Raw genomic sequence first — 22,226 nt, 5'->3', positions numbered from 1 at the left:
AGTGCAGCATGTGCTCTAACTTCGCTTCCCACACGTGCTCTTTGATGGCGGAGGGAACGTTTGGTGGAGTCGTTGTGTTTATGCTTATGTTCGCGTAGATATCAATGCATTTTAGCGAGCGGTCAGTGAACCGACTATCGCACATTTTGATTTACTTAATGATCTGTATATCAATGTAAAGAGCATGCCTGTATGTGTGTTGGCTAGCTGATGATAGAAAGTAAGCAAACATCGCAAACGCTGCTGCTTTTCTAAACCTTTGGTTAGTTTCCTCGAAGCGTTAGACGCATATTGTGAGGAATGCTTCTTGTTGTTAAGGTACCCATTATTAGAATGTCAGAAAATGAAAAACGATGCGTAGAACGCGTACTTCCAACCTCATCAACACACACCTGCCGCACTGAGAACTGTGGCTGTGTGCTGATACAGTAGGTCAGACGGGCAAACGTTAAAGATCCATCAAACAGGCGTGCCTCTCTCGGGAAAGGGTGGCAGCAGGTGTATCTTGCTAAAACAAATCATCTATAAATAACGCGACCCCAACCAGCGAAACGGTACACTTTCTCTAGAACCGATGATCTTTACTCGAAGGTGTTGTTCCGTAAAGAAAACGTTAGCCCGAGTTGTCTGGTACCGCTGGGAATTGTTAAACCAGCGCTCAGGATATCAACTCCAACGGGAATTCATCGGCCAGCTGAAGTATTTATAATCTTTTCAACAAAACAAACGTATTCACAATCGTGTTAACATAGCCCGGCAATGTGGCAAATTGATCATCATTGCTAACCATGTTGGACGCTTCATTTACGAGCGGAACCGAACTGTCCATCGTATTTGTTCGGTTCGTGATGTCTGCTGGTAGACAGTTGCTTAGTGCCACCTACTGATGGGTGTTTACTCTTTCGCTTGACAACCGCGTAAAACACTTCTAGCTGGAATGGAAGATAACAACGTAAACAAACCATAAATATCGGATGCGATGGCAAATAAACTTCCGTTTCTAATAATCGGTTTATTAATGGTGCGCTTCAGAAGGAGTTTGAAATCGTTTAGCAGGAGACGATGCGTACATAAAAAAAATCTCCTGCTGAATAGGTATTAATTTGTAGCTTCGCGAGGTAACAACAATCTTGATGGAAACTTGATGCAGAAAATGTCTTAAGTACGTCTAATGATATTTTTATTCGATGACCTACCTAGTGCTTTTGCTTCGGTGATTGAAGTACTCATTACATTTGGTAGTTCGGCAGGCTGGGTCCAATCCGACAAACCAAGAGAAATGTTCATAAAATGTCGTTGCAATAAAATGGTAAAATAATCTAATCCTCTTTGCCATTGAAAACAAACATCTGTTTTCATTAGTTAGGAACGTTTTCCACCCATAATCCATAATTAAAACACTTTGTATAGCAATCTTACTGCCATCTGATTATGCATCAGATAAAGTTGTCGCACGGCTCATTAACAAAATTGAGTGTACACACAATCCCATCTTACTGCACCTTTCTCCACAGTAACAGGTCTGGACAAGCGGAGGCCGGTGTGCGAGACGGGGTTTTGCTATCCCCGATCGAACCGGGCACCACTTTATCTCGTCCGAACAGTGTGTTTAATGTCAGAGCAAAGTTTACAACACCATAAAGTAACCAAAGTCACGGGTACCACCAATCAGCGGCCGTAGGGTGCCTGTCGCCTACAAAACAGTTCCCAGCTGCCCATGAGGAGGTTGTTCTGGAATGGGATCCCGCAGGATATGCCCAAACTGATCGAAAAACGTCCAAAACAAATGATGAAAAAAACAGAAAGAAATTAATATCTTTCAACACCCAACCCTCTGGGTCCCTAATTGGAGCACCTCGAACGGTGCCACACGATCCTCGCCCGATCTGCACCGAAAAATGTTTTCGGTGACAAACGTGTGCGGAATATATTCCAGCACACACACACGCACTCACACACAAAATCGGTATTAATATGCATACGAGAAAACAAAATGATAATCGTAAAACAACAAACTGGAACGGAATGCCTCCATCAAAGGTGTTTAATTTAATGCGTACCGAGCACAGACAGGTTCAGTTAACTTTACGACCAATTCGCTGATAATGACACCGTCAACCCGGCCCACAGGAATGCCGGGTGGGGGAGGGGTTTTATGTATCCAGTGTGTGCAGTTGTTTTTTTTTCGTGTTTGTTTTTGGGTCTGTTGCAGCATTTTGTTGTTCCTGGGTTGATGGGTTTCGCTTGTTTTCCAAGGCGCGAAATTAAATTTGTCGATCGTTTTGCACATCCGGCAATGAAATAGATGGTATGATCGAGTGTGTCCTTCACGCCGTCGGTCAGGATTCCGGGGAAACCGGGTGTGATCGTTGATTTCCCGTACAGAAGCACAAAAAAAGGAACGCTTATTCCATCTTTAATATTCCACCCGAGGGGCTGGCTTCCGGCGGTGAAGAAGTGCATTGCGTAGAGACCTTTCGCTACCAGGAGGAACCGGGTCCGACAGGGGGGAAGTGGGGGTGACTTTCCGTCACAGTAAACGAGTGTCGTGTATCTTTGCCGGGGGGAAAGCACGATGCATCGTTTCGGTTTGTACAATAAATTTCAATTTGCATACAATGGAACCATTTATGGGCATGCTTTTGGCACCACACACCAGCGTACACGAAACGCGAATCGCGCCTATATTCTATACGCTTTGGATGCGGCAGGAAATAAATCGAGAGCGGGTGTGTGTGTGTGTGTTTGTGTTTTTTTGTTTATTCTGATACGAAGTTCAATAAATTTTAAACGAGCTGTGAAGATAAAACAAGAAAGTGTTACTTGTGGAGTTTTATTTTAACTCTTCTCACCTTGGCTGAGAGTTTCCCATTTTCCCACCCAAATTTACTACTACCGGTTTGGTGAACTGTCGCCCAAAAAGTGTGTCAAGTGTGGTTCTGTTATTCGACTTATAAACACAAATACACGTGTTTGCTGTTTGACATATTTGTCACTCTCTTTAGATAAGGATGGTAGCCTTAATTAGTATTCCAGCTTTTGAAACAATCATTGCAAACCAAATTGGTGATTTTTTTTCCTCCCCGCCAATTATATACCATTTTTGAACCAGTTTATCGAAAATGTTTGTGTTGAAGACGCCACTCAATTTTGTTAGTGACGCTATCGCACGTGAAAAGCTTCGCTTACTCACATCGGGCCAAAATTACTATCTCGCCAGCACCTCTCTCTCTCTCTCTGTGTAACCCGATCCCGAGCCCGGCTGATTAAGTGATAGTAATCTTGTCGAAAGCCGTGAAAAACTGCCACAAATCCTTCGAAGTTACGATAACGGACGGGCGTGTGTTAGGGTCGGCAAATTGAGGGCGAGCAAAAAAAAAAACTGAAAGAAGCGAGATTGCGCCGCCACGCTTGGCGACCTTGCCCGAAGGCGAAAGACGGTTTTTGTATCTTAATTATCCAAATTCAAAAACCCCTTCCGGCCCGCCACCGGTGCTCGTTTTCTTGCATCCCTTGGCCAAGAAACCCTTTTGCCAAGCTTTTGGTAAGCGGGGAAAGGTTCGCTGCCTTTTGATCATCTACGTCTCATGCTCGGTTCGGTTACTTTCACGTTTGTGCACCTTACCGTTCCCGTGCATTGCGGTGAAGGTGGTTCAATCAACGAGCATTGGGTTGTTTTTACACTCTTTATCCAATCAACCGCGGCGGTACGTTCATGCGGGCGGCAAGGCCAGTGGAGCAGGAGGCTGGTCGAGCATTTTAAAAAAATTTATTTACCGAAATATAACAATCAGAAACTAATAATATTTTTGATTGTACGCGTCCGCGTTACGAGTTCCCCATTGTGTGTTTGTTGTTGGGTACGGTGAAGGGTGCGGTGTTTGCAGTTGGTTCAATTATGATTGGGTTTTCGAGTTGTTTATCGTGTTGTAGTTTTCTTTTTTTCAATTGAATTGTTAGTGATTTACAGTGAGCTGCAGATTTGACCGCGTCTGTTTCATCTGATTCGACGATAATAACAAATTATTTCAAAGAAGTGACAAATAAACTCATGTGTATTGCATAGCTTTGGGCGTTTATGTTTAGGTTAATTGGTGAAATCATTGTTGTTTGATGAAAGTAATTTAGTGTGTAAAGAATTTAGCCAAAGCTCTATTTTTAAACATGATTGCAATACTTTACAGATATTGAATATCAAATATAATCAACAATTTCTGTTTATTTTTAACTGTATTGTTTATTTTTGTTAAATTTTGCCTTCTTTTAACGTACTTATACATCATATTTACATCATTTTGAGATTGTAATGATCGGAAAATATAAATCAATGCGATAGAAAGCCTTAAAATTACTTCCGAAATTCGACGACCTCTTCAAGGTATTCGATTTCTGAACTTTCCATTGGAATAAGGATCTTGTGGTGATAAAACCAGCTCGAGCCTTAGCAATGCACAGCACTGTGTCAATCTTACTTGTGATATGTACACCGGTGCACATCGCGAAGGTAAACCGATCCGATTCAGTTGACGTTCCATTACCGAAGTCGGATAAAGTTTTTGTCCACCGCGAACTACATAACGGCAGCTAACACCGAAGCGGAGAAACGAAGATTGATTAAGCACCAGGTACGGGGCTAAAAATGTAAATTTCTGTCACTAATTTGCATAAAGTAGTGTACTTTACGATAATGGCCATCCCCTGTTCCCCCGGCTCCCTGAGGGGCTCGATTGAGCGATACCTGATGCCTTTATTTCTGCTCAAAACTCCACCACACGCAAAGGAGTTTTAACACAGCTGGTGGAGGATCTGTTTGATCGTTCAACCTTGCTTATCCTGCCCCGGACGGCGGGACAGCAGTTTTTGGCACGCAATCGATGCTAACCGTTAGCTGGATCCGTCGGCGCAAACCCGAATCGCGATGATGTCTGAATGTCCTGTGTATCGAATTCCTGTGTTACCTGCCATGGGCACGCCAAGTACAAGATGCCGCGAAGCGAGGGAGAAAAAGAAAACACACGAAAGGCTACGTTTGCTCGACAATAAAACATTTTACGATATTTTAATTACGAATCAATTGAAATCAGCAATCTGTGGCGTCTGGCCAGATGAACTCAACACATTGGATGGAAGATCAGGTTACAGTTTCTTTTAAGCGTATTCTGCGTAAGATGCAGACAGATACAGCTGGCAAATTTATAAGCTAAGAAAAAAAAAGAGTTTAATCTACAGTATTAAAGATTGAACCTTTGCTCCTCCATGGTGCGGGTTCACCGAGGTGCAAAGGTAGCCGGATTAATAATCTCCGTGTGAAAGCGTGCATGGAACGCCTTCGCCAGGCGGTGTATCTGCGAGGGCGTAATCGTGCCCGATATTCGAATGTGCCGCTGGAGCAAAGCGCTCCAATCTCTACCGCGCCACCGTTGGGCTTGATGCCGTAGATCACCGCGACGCTGGAAACGAGATCACTTCCAACATTGCGTGCCGGTAGATCCGTGACTCATTGGGAGGAAGAGGAACATGGTCTCGATACACTGACAACGCCCACACGCAAAACGCTCACCGTGTCATTCGCACCGTGTACGGACAGCCGGGTATTATTCGACGGGGGTTGATTTGTGTTCCGACACAAGCGCGAGGATGCTGTTTTCCCCCGTCTCGAGGTCAAGTGGTTAGCGTATGTTTTTATCAGTTCGAAACAAATCTTTCGAATGTGGTGTCATGTTGAGTGCGAAGGTGGATTGTTTGTATTCGCATGAGACATCACACCAAATCGGATCAGGAACTTGGGCCGAGATAATTCTTATATTTCGCGTGGTATAGTAGCTTTATTAAAACTCTTCTGGATATAAACGCCATTCATGTTGTCGAAACAATTTCCGTATCCTCTTTAGCATTAGAGTAATCTTTCAATACTGCCACCACTATGACTGTTAAGTTAATCTAAGGAGTTTCCTCTTAGTCTTAGGACTTTAGCAATTTGTTCAATGTCCACTTTAATACTTAAATGTCAACTTTTGGCAACCTTTGCATCTTGAGATAACTTATTAAACAACAAAGCTCTGCTGTTTCATAAGGTTATATCTTAGTTCTAGTCATTAGAATACGTTCTCATATGGAAGGAATTCGTATCCTGGACGGTAAAGAGACAGTATCAAGTATGACAGACTCTTATTACTAAATTCAGTCAGAAGTATAGATCATAAATTAGATCTCATATCCGGATTTACCCACCTACAAAAAGCCAAGGTTCTGCTGTTTCTCAAGGTAGTATCTTCGTACTAGGCATGAGACGAAGTGACCAAATGAAAGGAATTTGTAGCTTGGACGCTAAAGAGACAGTACCAACTATGACAGTCTGTTAGTACTACTTCATTTAATCAGAATACTACATCAGACTTGAGAAGAAGTGATCAAATGGAAGGAATTTGTAGCATGGACGCTAAAGAGACAGTATCAACTATGAGAGTATCTTATATCTACACTCAACCAGAATTCATGATCATGATTTGAATCTTATATCCTGTTTAACACGGTCCGTAATTTGTAGTGTTGACTGTTGCCAACATAACCATTAGCAGCATACCCACCCATCATCGTCAGGCTTATTGGAAGTCGGGAGGAAATTACATTAATACCAAGCCCATTTATCGTGTCAACTATCGCTCGAATGATCGTGATTGTAGAGTAGAAGCAAACATTAATTGACTCCCAGAGTACCCCCGGCGGCACACAACCTCCCTTCTTCGCGAAACTAAACCAACCCTGGTGCAGTACGTCTCCAGGGTGCAGTTCTGTGGCTTCGGTTGTGCGTTGCTTTTCCGCACCGAACATAACTTCAAAGATCGTTTTTTTTCGTTCAATTTTCCGCTACTGCCACTACTTAGCACCTGGTTGCAATGTCTCAGGGCACCACTAATAGGCTAGCTAATGCTGCTCAATTTGCTGCATTAAAGTTACACTTGTTTGCGCGTTTCTCGCGCACCCGCTGCCTCACGCACCGCACGCATCTTGGACAGTGGGCCAAATCGCACTACAAACACGATCGTGACTAACAGGCGTAACGAATGCAGCATTCGAATGCCCCCCGGAGGGGGAGGAGGGTGTAAATCCGGGGGGGGAGGTTGGGAAGTTTGTTGTAGTGTCCGCTTCGGGAAGCCACCGGATCGGACGGGTTTCCAAATTTGTCGTGGCGCGCGCGTCGAGTACAGCTGATAATTGGCTGCCAGGGTACGGTTCGCGGCAGGAAGGTAACACATGTGTGCCGTCCCGGGTGACTACCGGGCACAACCGGGCCGGTTAGGACGGTTTGGTTGGTGGGTTTTAGGAGGAAGGAATTTAGCACTCGGTCGCATTTAGTGTCCGCACAGCGGATAAAGAAAGTAAGAGGGTAGAAATTAATGAACCATGCAATTGGCACACTTCTGAGCAGAAAGCAAAAAAAAAACACACACCCATCGGACGCGCCACGTTTGCGCAGTGGCCCGGTGGTAATAGCCCGTTTTGGGTAAACAATGTCGTGACTATTTAATTTGACGCTCAAGTGTTTTTTTTAATGTTGTGTTGTGATGTTTGCGATGCTGGCGCGGCCAGCTTTAAAGCGGTGGTTCGTTGTTTTTTTAATGTCTTCCGTTCGCCGTGCCTACCGTTTGTTTAACCAGCCACATAATTTGATGCCGTTCGCGGTGGACACTGTGGGTAAATAGCAAATGTCACGCGGCGTGTGCGTACGAGTGCGGGTGATACACAGTGATTTTGTGGCGGTGCAGTGTGCCGTGTGACCGATCGCAACACATATCGGTCACGGTGCAAAGCGTATGATGGATGAGCGTTGGAATGTGTGTCTCCGTCTGTCTCTTCCGCAAGTGTCCGCACAAGCAGGGGGTTAATTGTGGATTAGTTGTCATATTGAATAATTTATGCTCTCCGCGGGTAACCATCGCATGCGGGTGTTGGTGTCAACAGCTGTTGGTTGATTTTTACACAATTGAGAAATTAATCTGTGGTAGCGGAACGACAAACAAAAAACACTGCGAATCGTTGGGTTGTTTTGTGGGGCGTAACTATTAAACGCATTATTATCCATCAAGGGCAGACGGGGGAAGAGATGTGCTGTGAAGCGTGAACAATAAGACATAAAAGCAATTTGATTTCAATAAATTAAAACAGTCTTATTTATTTGACTTTGTCACTTAAAAAACGAATTCATTGTGTTGTTTACAGTTTGTTAAATTTTATACAAAAAATGTTATAAAAAATGAGGTATGTGATTAGAATTAGTCTAGAATGGATTTTGATCAAGCAGGATGTCGGAAATAGTGGTCGGATTTTGAATTCTAAGAAAATTGGAAAGAAGTTTCGGAAGGCATAAAGTTGTTAAATAAATTTTAAATAAAAGTTTAGATAACTTCAAGAAATATTTTCGAATGTATGAAGTATTTTAAAGACATTTAATAACATTTAATAACATTTAGATATTTAGTTTAGTGTAGAAAAAACAAACAAACAAAGATGTTATAAAATACATGTTGATGGTATCAACTTCACGATGAGTTCAGTTGCATTTGATGACTTCCAGTTTTGATGCTCAACAGTAAAAATAAAGATTCTTTTTTCTCACATATTTTACTTACTTCAGCGTAAGAAACTTTAACCTTTTTTCCTTCTTCCCAGCATCAAAAACACGGGACATTTAAAGCAGACTGCGAGAGTGCAATAAAGAGAACGAAAACATCGACCAAGCGGGCAGCCGATTCCCGTGCCCGCCGTCCAGCTACAGGTTTTACACTAATCAAGTGCAGAACGCAAGTGCCTCTAATCCGGATTATCGAAAATTTATGTCCCTGTCAGTGTGCTCTAGGGGCCCCGCAGGAGGAGAAAGCAACGGTAAAGCCAACGGAAGGCGAAAAGTCTTTGGTAGGATGGTCGCGTATATGCCTTTTGGCCTTCAATCGTGTCCCGCTCCCCTTTTAACGTGCGATGACTTATTCCTTCCGTTCGGCGTTGTCGCGATGAAGCGGTGTAAAGGATGGAACTGATGCATCCGAGCAAGGAATGGCTATCGCCAGAGCTCCCGATTTCTAGGGCAGAAATGGTAGCTTTAATGTAGCGCGAAGTACGCGTTAATAAAGCTAGCGCTTCCCCGAAGTGCGAATAACTTCCGGTTTTCCGTGCGCATTCCCGCGGTGTTGTTTATTTGAATTTAATCAACAGCATCAACAGCAAGTTGGTTTTTTGCTGCGGAAGGAAGAGAGTGGAAGCGAGGGAAACAGAGAGGGCACGGGGAAAAGCAACAAGAAACAAACAGAAACAAAAATGTTCGAGACACGCGGTGTCTCGACACCTCTTCGGGTCGCGTGGAATTTGCGCCCTTTTGCGAACGGGTGTGTATGCATACGAGCAGAAAGCAACAGGTGAGTGAGAGTACGCTCACCGCCTCGGTTCCGTGTGCGTGAGAGAAAGAGAGTGAGCAATAGGAAAGCAAGGGTGTCGAACTATTCAGCTCACTAACATCAAAATGGTTGAAAGAATGATAAACGTGTCTTTAATCAAGAATTATGATTGGGTATTTTTTGAAAGAAATTTTAAATTAAATTAAAAGTATGTAAGATGATCTCGATTTATTTTCAACTATATAACTAACTGACTAGTGCTTTATTTATTCCCTTTTTATGTAAAATGATTACGAATCAATCACTTCATTTGACTCTGTCTTGTGCCTAGAACCCTTGGAATGAAATTAAAGATTCATTATCAAACAACAAAACTAGCTAAAAATGTCCACAATATTAATAATCATGCTCAAGAAGATATAAACTCTTTAAAAAACTCCTTGACAGTCTTGCAAAATGTAGGACAATTGTTGTAAAACTAATAAAGAAATGGTAGTAATCAAAGAATTGATAAGCAAAGTAGTTGACAGAGAAGTAAATAAACTAAAAAAAACTATTATTCGTCATGTTTGACTTCCAGTTATTCAAAAACTCCTTAGTGTCTCCATTGCTGTAGATTTGTTAGTTAATTTTAAGGAATTTAAACATAAAAATACTATCAATTAACACAACACATAAATTGTAGTTATTCTTTCGTTATTCGTTCCCACAAACCAAACAATTCTCCCGTGTGTCTCTCCAACTCTACGAACCCCCTTAAATTCTATCCCACTTGATATTCAACGGGTCATTGCTCCTTTTCTAAAAGAACTCGCGCAACACGGCAGTACGCTATCAATGGTCAACATGGGGGAAGGTCCCAGACACAGAAATGACCAAAACCGACTTCAAGGTGGTGCAACAAATGCGTTTTGGAGCGTCCTCTAATTTACATGCAGGCAAACACGAAATCAGTCACCAGCCCGAACAGCCCGAACCAGAAGTAACAGCGAACTAATGCCAAACCACCCACTACCCTTTTTGGGAGCATGTTTTCAAAACAACCACCGGCAATGTTTGGATCCACCACGGCACTAGGCGGCGAGCGTGAGAGCAGCACAGCACGCAGCAGATGTCCAGAGAAAGCATCCACGAAAGAGACGTCCAAGTGCATGGGCGGCATGCTGCTGGTTGGGTGGTTTGCCACCACGGTTCGGGTTGTGTGACCGTGCGCTCGCAGCGCCAAAGTCAGTTGGAATTTGTTGGCCGTGTCGAGCGGTCGAGTTTTTCGGTCTGTTCGGTCGGGTTGTTCGCGGGTCGTGCTATATGCGCCGCTTCCGTAGCTCTACGTAACTTAGCATCCGATGCCAATGCCGGCAAGGGAAAAGGTGTGAGAAATGTGAATATTAGGGCGTGTGGTTTTTGTTTTTATGTATTCTTTGCCAGTGTGAACGTTGATCGGCATGATGGTTTTGCCGGTGGAACAGTAAAGCCTTCTTTTTTTTTATTACCCTTGCGAAAATCTCCTCGGGAGACTGTTTGAACCATTTTGTCCCCGCGGGATGGATCACATTGCTCAAAACGTGCGTTCCTCTCCGCGGTAGAACAATGTAATTTAATAATCTGTGCAAAATCTGTGTAGCAGCATCGTTTAGGAGGCCAAAAAAAGGAGAGCATAAAACAAAACACACACAAGAACAACACAAAAATGTCTCCCCGAAGGAAATAGACAGGACACACGTAATGACATGCGGGGTCTAAACCAAGTCAAAAACCAAGCGCGATTTGTTACAGTCACAAGGCAGGCTGGGTGGATAATTTATGAGGTTTAAAGGTGACATTTGTTACATCTGTACGGTTTTTTGTTTTCTTTTCTTCTCCAACAACATGCTTGTAGTTGGCCATGTTTTCACTGATGTCAAGTTTGGCTTTGTGGTAAAGTGAGTGTAGAAAATTAGAATATGAAGTGCGTCGAGTGTGTTTAGAGAAGGAAAAGCGAAAAAAAAGGCCAACCAAATCAACCAACGGAAATGACGGCTTTCCCGCTTGTTTGTGTGTGTGTTTTGCTGTTGCTTCTTGACCTATTCCAAGTGGGCACTACCGAGCACCCACCACGATCCCTGCTGGAAAATGCGTTGCGTTCGCTCACATTGAGGGAAACGAAATTTCCTGCTTCTTTGAGCGGATTAGATTTTGAGATAGACTGAGCAAAAGAAGAGAAAAAAAGCATTTAGGCTGCGCTTGGTGGCGTCCAGCTAGCGACTGGACCGGACCCGGTGCGTTGGTGATTGTGCGGCGCGGTTGAAACAATAACGAAGCACCAGCGGTTTTCGGCCCCGCTGGCGGTGAAGATGAAAGCGAAAGTAGCGTACAACTTTTATTGCACGGCGCGGCGGCGATAGTGTGTGCGATTTTCCGCTCACTTTCGCATCCCACACACCGGCACACCCGGTGATGATGCGGAATGAACTTAGTGACTGCGGTGATTCGTTCGTTCGGGCAAACCGGACGGTGCTTGCAGCACTCGTCATTCGCGATTCGTAGAACCAGCATCCATGGTAACCGCATCCAAGTTGGCATAAAGATGGGATGAATAAGGGGTTTTATTCAAAAAGAAAAACAGTGTATGGATGTATGAATGCTGGATGCTGGATTTTTCTCCACTGAGGTCTTTTATTTTGGTTGCTCGTTATCTCCACCACCGAACGGGAAAAGATCAATGAACAGTACAAGTGAGTGTTTTATTTATATTTTACGGTGTCCTCCTTTATGTGTAGGAGGATTCATCATACCTTGTGCGGGTGTATTTTTTTTTTCCACGGAATATTGTCCCATTTTGTTTGAAGCTCGCGTGTGAATTCCTGTGCAGCCCTTGAATGAAACCGTTCGGGTGCCTTAGTATGGTGGAGGATTTATGCGTGAGAATAATAAGCAACGTTCGAGAAGGGGGAAAAAATTTGTTTCATAAACAAACAACATACAAGAACGTAATTTGAAAACAATTTTCCGTTGTGAAAATTAGACCTTCTTTGCGAACGCGAAAAATTAATGGACGGACATCGCTCAACCTAATGGAGGCGCCCAGTAAGACATAACGACATGAGCTCAGTTTCCTTTTTTTTTTTTCGTTCCCCTTTGCTTTACCGCTTAAAACGGACATACCATTTCGGTGTTCTTTTACGGTGGGGTAGTGTACCGTTTTAAAATTTATGGTTATTTATACTCATCTGCAACTCATGCACGCACGGTACGGGGCGCGCAACCCGCAACGTGATGGCGTGGGAAATTTACAACCTTTATAAAACACACCTCAATCGAATTTAAAAACGCATCTTAATAATAACAACATCTTTCGCGGGGAGGAGGTGTAAAAGGACCGAAACGGATATAATTCGAGAGTGCCCGTGCCTCGCAGTGCCGGTTTTGCATTGGACCATTCTGACGTACGGGCTATTTATAATGTGTTCCATATAATATTTGGGGACCATTCCTTACACTTTGCTTTGTTTCGTGTACCATCCTCCCGTAGGTAGTGTTGTGATTTGTTGCTTTTCCGTGCATTTCCACCCAGCCTGCTGATATGCTGCGACGTGCCAAACCATACCGCGTGCCACGCCGGTATCAGTACACCCCGATCTACGCGCTAGATGAAGCGTAAGCCAAGTGGGCAAACAAAACCATGTGCATGTGCAGCAACAAAAGAATGGCAGTGGAGTGAAAAGTGATATTTATATTCCGGCAACTGTTGATGCGAAAAGTGACAGCAGCGAACGGCGAGTGAACCGTCGCGGTCTCCCGGTGCATGTTTGCAGGTTTGCCGTGCATTTCGCGGGTTGCGAAAGGTGAAAACGGCGCGACGGGACGGGGTGTTGATTTGCTTTCTCTGTTAGCATTATTTATAAACAAGTGCAGTGTTGTGTGTGTGTGTGTGTGTCAGTGTGGAGTGTGTTGTTTTGTTACATTGCGATACTCCCGGACAAAGCGTCCTCACTTTACGATCTTGTTCGATCGCGACTGGGCACAGTTCCTGAGTGTGCGATGGGTGCGAATTTTCAACGGACGGCATCGTGTTTGTAAAGGTAGGTTAATAAATAAATTGATTGAGTGTGTCAATATTTTCACGATATGCCCATTCGTTACATGAGGATCGTTGAGAGCGTTAGGGTTGAGAAGAACATTTACTACCGGGTGTTTATTGAAATCTAAATACTGTCTAATGGAATGCGTTTGATAACAAGGTTGTAGAATGTTTGCTACACACAACAATAAGTGTGCTATACACACTTTATTTGAAATAAAATTCGATCTTGTAAATATTGCTTCTTACGTACTTACTTATCTGGTGCAACAAACGCTTCGCGATTAGTACCTGCTGCAGGAGTCTTATATGGTGAATGGAGTTGGTGTGATGACTTCAAGTTGAGTCTACCACTCATCTACCTTATATGTAGATGACCTAGAAAGACTCTACGGGCTGGATCGTCCGGTATCATTCTCATGACATGACTAGCCCACCGGAGTCTGTCAGAGTCTTATTCATCATATCGCTCGTAGAGCTCGTCATTGTAGTGGCTGCAAGGAAATTGGAGATCCTTCAACACATACTGGGTCTTAAATTTTTCTGGGCATTTTCGACTCAAACACGGCCAATTTTGCTTCTAAAATGACTTCTACTTATATTATCCGTTTATTTTTCCTTTCCGATTATCTCTTCACAAGCTACGCTGTAATTTTAAGGAAGTCTCGGTTTATTTTATTTCTTTTTAATTTAAAGACCGTCAAGTAGTCAATGCAACAATAGACATAAAAAAGTATCTTTGGCTTGAAGTAACGCATCTATGCGTTACGGCGTTACGCTTAAATCAGTTAGGTCACATTAAATTGAACCACCTACCTCTGTGTGTAAATAAATTGAAAATAAGGTTGGGCATTGATTATTTATTGCTAACGTGTCTTTCTTATGAATCTAATAATAACCGCTGATTGTTATTTTTTATGCCCTCAGAGCAGTAATGCGCACACGTGATTGAACATGCGTTAAAGCAACGTCGAAAGCATGCAGTTGTTTTTCACTCCGTACCATTCAATTAGTATGCTGATGAGGTTTTATATGCGCCTAAGTAAGCAAGCGGCAGAAGAAAGGAAGCTCGTTGCGGGAGCCTGCACAATATGTTGCTTGCCGAACCATTTTTCCGACGAAGCCGAAAGTATCGCATCCAACCACTTTGAAAGAACACGGAACGTAACGAAGTATTATAGCATTTAGAGTGTGAGAGAGTGAACGGAAGGTTCACTTTAATGTGCATCACCACCCCCTTATACCGGAGCAACACTGGGATTGACCTTGATTTTGTCGGGGGTTCCGGGATGGTAAGCAACGGGTACGGTTGTTGCGAACAAACAGCACCACTGTGTTTACCCGATATGTACCGCTGCACAGTTCAGATCCTGCAGAGGGAAACCCCCTTTCGATGCATTTCGCCCGTTTTGCTGCAGTCGGTGAAGGATGTTATTTTCTAGGAAATTTAAGCACACCTCCTTTACCCGCATCTTTTAAGCAAAGGATGGAGCGAAAAAAAAGAAAAGAAAAGCATCGTCGTACATTTTCCCATCTTTGCCCCGTAAACACGTGTCCCACGGTATGGTCGCCTTTTTGAACGTTACTTTTCTATCGCTTCCTTCACTCCGGTACACCCTAATAACAACGCTGTTTGCAGCACGCTTTTGTCGACTTCTTGTTATGAGGAAAGCTAGCTGAAAAGGTTTGTTACCGTGCAAAAGTCGCGTTTTGCGTTTGGCATCCAACTATGGTGACAAGTTGTTTTTCTTGCACACCAAACTTTACCCACTTGGGAATGGCAAGTCCCTCCGGCGGTGTGTTGCCTGCAAACCAGGGCGTGAAAGTGAAGCTTTTATTAAAATGCTTTCCTTTGATCAGGTGAACGACGCGTGGGTTGCAAAAAAGTGACAACCGATGGAAAAAGGCCAATCAGTCGCTCGGAGGTGAAAAAGTTCTGAGGCGCGTGAGTGTGCCTTGGGTAGGACTGATCAGTTTGGTGTCTAGGGAACAGTGTACCGATGTTTATCAGCTGTATTGAGTGTCGGGTGTAGGCGATGCTGTGCAATCGTGTCTAGCATTCGATGGAATATTGAAAGCAACACTACTCTAGTACCTCATATCCATCATTCGGTGATTGTCTTTTTTCTGGCGCTTTCGGCAAACTATCTTCGCCACAACGTTCATTACGTTCAATCAAGGCTTATTTTCAAATCCATTAGCACAGTACGGCTTGGTGCTTGCAAATTGCGTTACAAATTTGCAATGTGTCTGCCCCACGTGCGACTGTTGGATCGGATTGCTTGATTGTCCGTTGGCAGGACCGACTGCCAAGGGAACGTACACGCAGTTTTGTCTCCCTGCTTGATAACGGGCAACCGTAAAAGCACATTTTTCATTGCGCATTTGCTTTTCCAGTTTATTTCTACTTCAAGCCAAGTGTGCATTGCGTACCGTTCCATTCCAGATGGTTTGAATGGCGAAAGAATTGTTTTTTCTTTGAGATCATTTTACCGTTTTCGGAAATGCTTGCTTTACTTCTTTTTATGCAGACCGATAGCGTGGTTATGCCTATGATAAGTTTTATGTTTATGATTCATTTTTTTTCTTTTGTTTGTGTTTGGTCATATTTTTGGGACACAGTAAATGCGACGTTTGACTAGATGGTAATGGTTTTTTTCTCATCTTTCTTTGCATCCAACACCCGTTTGACCGTTCGGCCATTCGGCGTTCTGGTTCGGGGGCGTTGGGAATCGGAACATTTGTTTATCACACAGCAGAGCCTTTTTCGCCATCATGCATGAAGCTGACGATTTCATACCCTGTTTGCTTTTACATTATGCATTAGCCATCGATAGTTGCGATGTGGCTAGATGTTTCCTTTGCTAACGGGCGGCTTTCCGGTGGATTACAGGTGGATTACTGGTTGTAATGCAGCTTAGTGAGTTGTCTGCTTTGCCTTTTTGCGCCTCCGGTACATAATATGCGACCGATAAAGGGGAATGAGAGGTAAATGTATAAGCATTGAATTGATATGGTTTCGAAAATTGTCTCGTCAAATGCTGCGTTGCTTACTGATTTCCACGATGCATCTGACAGTAGCGGCTGCGACGCAATATCTGGAACACTCGGGAGTTTCCATCCGAGCTTATCGGGGTTGCTGGAATGGTGATGATGACGCATGTCAGTAGGCTTGCCTCGTGTTCAACGAGTAGTTAGATAGCGTAGAACCCGAAAAGGGAAACTTCGTAAATAAACTTCATCAAGATAAGTTTCGTCCAAATACTGCCATATGTATCCAGCCTATTTCTATGCCATCTTTGGTTTGTAGCTTTCCCGTGTAGCACATATTTACTACGCAATCGGCAGTCACTTGCAGATATCCCATAATCAATCGATATTGACATGAATGCTGGCACCTTTTAAACAAACGCAACGTTGAAATGATTGAAGTTGTCTAAAATTCTGATTACTTACCAATTTGGTTCGCAACTGCAAAATGGCCCGAAGAAATTTGTTGCATTAGCAAATTAGGAAAAGTTGTGACTGGCGTGGTTTTGAAAATTCATAGCTTCTGTACTGGAACTTCAGCAAAACTCTGCGACTGTATATGTTTTCTTTTTGTGTGTGTGTGTAGCTTTGTAGCGCATCAAACTTGGCCTATTGGAATAGGCTCGATTGCGTCGCCAGTGGCATAAATGTGGAACAGGACGGAATTATGTCGGCGTCCGAATATAAACGAAGATCAAACGTCAGCCATCAACCAGACAGTTCGGCAGCAGGTCAAGATCAACTCAGATTCGTTATCATTGCGGCTCGAATAAGATACATTTGTTATCTTAACTGTTCCAGATTTCCATGCAACATTGCAAATTAATTGAAATTTCTGATAACTTTGCAATTCCATTGAAAATTCTGATAATTTTTTTTTGCAAGAATCATACAGTTGGTAGCATTAATTTCATAGTCAAATTGAAATAGAGCTTACCGGGGCGATTACCGTCGGTATCTCGAATTTCGGTACAACGAAACAAGACGGTATGAAGGGACAGTTTATTTTCCTTCCTTACAAATCGAAACCTACATCACATGGGATTTGTGATACAGTGCCTTTACCCACATGCTAAACTCATTAGAATGCATGCTTCCTGGCGGATTACCTTCCCGTAAGTCCCTAATGACGTCCATGTTTGTACGGAACCGGCCTACCGTAAACATCGTAATGCGTCTTTCACCGTTTGTTGAATGTCTTCCCACTGATAAGGGATCTGTTTATTGAGGTTTAATTTGAAATCTCCTACCGCTCCCGTCGCTTGCGGTTTTGATTTTGAAATCTGTTTGCCAACAATCGGAAAACCATTTGCGCGGGTAGCAGTGCCATCAGTGCACTGATTGTTATCGGTCAGCCTGCGACAACGGCACGGACGTTCTGGCGCTCGCCACTGTGACAAGCTGCCCGGGGCCAACACGGTGACTTATTTATAGATTCCGGTTAGGCGTTGGTTGCAACCATGCACGGCCGGCTGCAGTTGATAGTAGCAGGGGTGGCAGGTGAATTAAATTATGTACGTCAAGCTGGCGCGTCGGTGTACAGCTCATTGTGCCGCAGAGCGGATACGTACCTCGATTACGCTCACAGCAAGATGCAACAGTACTGCTAAAAGAAAAGGTGATACAGAGGAATGAATTTACAAAAAAAAAAAATCGACAATAAATTCATCTAAAATGGCAAGAGGCTACATAAAAAGCAATCACCTGCATTTCGTCCCCGTTTGTCTCCATTACTCTTCACGGCTTGGCGCGACGGTTTCGATGGTAAGCCGAGAAGTTCAGGTCCATTATTTACCCATTCCATTCGCACGAGGTCTGTACTGTTATGGTACACAATCGTCATTTTTTTGTTGTTCGTTTGTTTGTTTGTACAACAGCTTTTGGGAAGAACCAAGCCAGAGAGAAATATTGAAAGTACTTACGAATATCATCAATTACGATAAGCGGCACATGATGCAATTTGGCGATCGGTGAGGGTATAATTCTTTGTCTTTGTCGTTACGCCTCACCGGTTTCGTCGCTTTGGCTTCTTCCCCGTATCGGTCCATCGAAACTTGCGCTCTGCCTGTTTGGTTGCACGGTGGGTCTACCGCCGCCCGGGTGCAATTAGCACTCGAACGGTGCAGTAAATGCATGATGCGGTCATTTATTTGCCACCTCGCCGCATCACTCTTCCATTCGGCAAGTTGTTAACCGAGATCCGGTGGGTGGTGGGCAAATTAGCTGAAAAGTGTTACCTTGTTTTTTCTTTTTTTTTGTAACGGTTCCTCTCACGGTTGCAGCACTCACGCAAAAAACACACTCATAGTCTTCTGATTTCAAATAAAATGATGACCTCCTTTCTTATACCTACCACACGGTTTAAAGTTTCGTCCGAATCTAAACTTACCGAAGAGGTGTACGGGTAGTCCACCTCGCGCATCACTCCACCGGCCTGCTCCAGATATTTCAGCGTGTTTCGGAGTGAACCACCTCCGCAACCCTGTCGAAGTAGATTTAATTTTAACAATGAAGCACGATTGACAGGCTTAATTTGTTCGCTACTCGGAAAGCTCCCACAACATATTGAGCAGAATATCTGAAAATACCCTGGCACGCAGTCGCTGCTGTACCGTTAAAAATTCCGGTTCCGAAACACTCACCAAGTTCCCGGTAGCCGTTGAACAGTCTACCATTTGCTGCTCGCTCACCAACTCCACCCGGCCGATGTGTTTCATTAGCTGGGCCGATATCGCGTACGCCACGCTGAAAGCGTAACAGGAACCACAGGTCTTTTGGTTGGCCGGAGCCGTTTTGAAGCCTTTCTCGCGCCAATCGACTGTCTCCGGCAATTCGTTGCTGGAGCTGACAATTTCGTCCGATATTGTGGGTTTCACCTTGCGGTGTGGGTCCATCTTCAGCCGTATCAGTCGCTTCCGGTATTCACTGTTATTCTGAAAAGAATGAACAGGATATGTATGAAGATTATGATTTATATTAAGTCGCTTCTTGGCGGATGATGAGGATAATATTTCCAGATTTTATCATTGTGATAGTGCTTTTGATGGATAGTCCTTTTTAGACGATATTTCCTCACTTTTTCACTATCACATTCAATACCATAATTAAATATACCGTTCACGATTAGCGTTCAACTTAAATTGACCCCAGTAACACGTGTCTGATGTAACAACCCTTTGCCAGGGAAGAAGTCTACCATTGGCGCAATCACACCAACGAGGATTACATTTCATGTGCACATGCTGCACTACATCGTACCAGGAAACATTGTCCAGTGTGTCTGCAGGACGTGTGAGAAGAGTGACCGTGTGGGAACACCATCAGGAGTGTGAATGTTTCCATTACACGCACCAGCTTGCCCTCGGCGGGAAAGATGAGAATGGACCACAGCTGGTGCAACCCTGGATGTACCGTGAAAGTTATGAACTGATCAGAAAGGTTTCCCCAACCCGTGATTGGTTTCGTGGAAATGTGGAAATACTAAGGACTGTTCGGGAAATATTGTGTCTACCTCAGCAAATGGCTACTTTGTGCGGTAGAAAGTGTTGTGGGTGTAATTTTGAAATTAATTTATGTGCGGTTAGTTAACAAGGGAAACGGGGGGGGGCGTGCGGGTTGGATGAAAACTCTCCGTTCGCAGTTTTCGTGGTTAGTTGTGACTGCAATTTCAAGAGATGATTAGCATGGCTTACAAGAAATACGGAATTGAATGATTAGTGTTGTAATAATCACAAGCAAACTTTAAACCCAAAAGTGCTCATGGAGGCATTACAAACAGCAACAATGCTTCAAACGCCTGAAGGTATGCAATGCGTTCGTTAACAATATATTATTACGATGGTATTGCTTTTGAAATTGGCGATTTTTAGACGTTCCCTTGAAAATTCCGACACAGTACAGAGAAGGGATATACCAACCCTCGTTACTTCTGATAAAACTTCGCCTTAAATTCATAATACACCTACGCCCTTGGTTGAAGGTTCCTAAACAGTGATGCTAATCAACTCACAAATCCACCACCGTATGGCTTGAGCAGCGTATTGAAAAGCCAGCGCCGTTCGCCCGGCAGCGTTGGATTTTATGTGGGCAAGATCCTCGACTTCCTTGAAAAACGGTTTGGCTGCTTATAATTCCGCCCGGTAAGGTTGCGGGCCATTCTTAATGCGCCTGAATGTATGTTAACGCAGTGACTTTTGCGATTCGTTCAGTTAGTGAAGCGAACCGGCGATAATATGCACGGTGAAAAGGGATGCTTACCATGTCGGCGAACGCATTCGGTGCCATGCGGAATCGATTGCCACCCGCCTCGAACGCTTTGTTGTGTTCGTTAATTTCCTCCAGGTTGTCCATGTAGGCGGACCGTCTACGCTGGGCACGATACTTGGCGTAATATTTCTTGCGGTGCGTCTCCTGTTGGGACGCGGGTTTGGGAGGTTAGAAAATGGATCCCATTAGTGTGGGCGATCTTTCGAAACCCATCTAGGAATCGTACTTTGCGTTCGTAACTTACCATGTACGAACGGAACATGTCACTTTCCGTGGTTGCGCTGGCTGGTGCGGTGGTGTTTGTGGGCGGCCCGTTCGTTACCGGGGCCATCGAGCGATCGGAAGAATGCTTTGATTTCTTCTTGCCGGTTGCCACCTTACCAACGATCGGTTCGACGGCTGCGACCATCTCCAACTCTTCGGAGAGTGGAATTATCCCCGATCGTGCGTATGATCGTTTACCCACCGATTGTAGGATCGCTGGTGCCTTCCGCAAATGTTTCATATCCTCCAGCAATGGTTGGTTTCGCTGCGAGGAAACGCGATTCACGACCGGTGGAAAATCAACAGCAGCCGCAAAACCGATAACGGAAAGGCACAGGATTAAACGACCGCAGCGAATGTTCATGGCGAACAGGGTTTTTTACTGGCACTGGTCACTGGCGCGACGTTTAACGAGCGTGCTATTAAGACAGAGAACAACTGGCAAATTAATAAACTCGACCCGACCGCACACTGACCGCGAAGAACTTGGGAAATGTTGGTTTTGCCGCTGTCAGCAATGAGTTTGAGTGCAGTTGAGTATTGTTGTTTTATTTCAGTATCGCCTTTATTTTGTGGACTCATTCTGCTCCATTCGATTGGCTTCTGTGCCCGCGTGCCTGGTGGTTATGGCACTTTATTTTTTGTGCAGTATTTTTCTTACACACCTTTTTTAGTTTTTGTCACAGCCCGCTTGCAAACATCGTCAGCGGAAGGATTGTTTTGTTTGTTTCCCCGTCTGCAACGCATGGTTGTTTTAACCGTGTCATAACCGGAACAACAATGTGAATGGGTTTACGGCGTTTTTTTTCTTTTTCATTCACGCATACAAACGATTGGCTTTGTGTTTTAACCTAGTTCTTTTGCTAGAAATAAAATAGGTTTATGTGTGGCGGAGCTTAATGGTGTGTTAATCATCCGTTTGACGGTGCAAAGTTAATAAAAGGCAACTGTAAGCAGTTTAAAAATAATGATTGGTCATAATTACTGGCGAGTTGTACTCTCTTGATTGTAGCACACACTCTGTACAAAGATGGCGCTAGTGTAATATTATTAGTGATATATAAGCTATACTAAAGAGTGAACCGGAAGGCATCTGCACTTGGAATTTTGTTTATTTTTTATTCATTTTATAGACGCTATGCTTATTGGTGGACCTACGCCTCTCTTCCTGGAAAAAGTGTAATGTGAACGTGAAATAAGCTTGAAGTACTTAATTTAAA

General features: G+C 43.8%; 1 protein-coding gene across 1 annotated transcript; it reads right to left on the bottom strand.

Moving 5' to 3' along the window:
* Positions 1 to 800: 800 nt before the first annotated feature.
* On the bottom strand, positions 801 to 21,370 carry LOC128716416 (procathepsin L-like). Its single transcript, XM_053811338.1, has 5 exons — positions 20,987 to 21,370; positions 20,734 to 20,886; positions 19,119 to 19,409; positions 18,830 to 18,958; positions 801 to 932 (listed from the first exon to the last, which is right to left on the bottom strand). Exons 1-5 carry the CDS (start codon positions 21,368 to 21,370, stop codon positions 801 to 803), a joined length of 1,089 nt encoding a protein of 362 aa, XP_053667313.1.
* Positions 21,371 to 22,226: the final 856 nt, after the last annotated feature.

The sequence above is a fragment of the Anopheles marshallii genome, chromosome 2 (assembly GCF_943734725.1).
Source record: "Anopheles marshallii chromosome 2, idAnoMarsDA_429_01, whole genome shotgun sequence".
Lineage (NCBI taxonomy): Eukaryota > Metazoa > Arthropoda > Insecta > Diptera > Culicidae > Anopheles > Anopheles marshallii.
The sequence above is the reverse complement of the archived record's forward strand: the minus strand, read 5'-3'. Positions and strand labels throughout refer to the sequence as shown.

Bases quoted from the DNA above. Each gene is read 5' to 3' on its own strand.
- LOC128716416 (XM_053811338.1), bottom strand. From the start codon at position 21,370: ATGAACATTCGCTGCGGTCGTTTAATCCTGTGCCTTTCCGTTATCGGT. The intron at 18,959-19,118 runs GTGAGTGTTTCG...CTACTTCGACAG, and splicing joins CAACGGCTACCGGGAACTTG to GGTTGCGGAGGTGGTTCACT. The intron at 933-18,829 runs GTAGGTATAAGA...CTTCCATTCCAG, and splicing joins ACGAAACTTTAAACCGTGTG to CTAGAAGTGTTTTACGCGGT.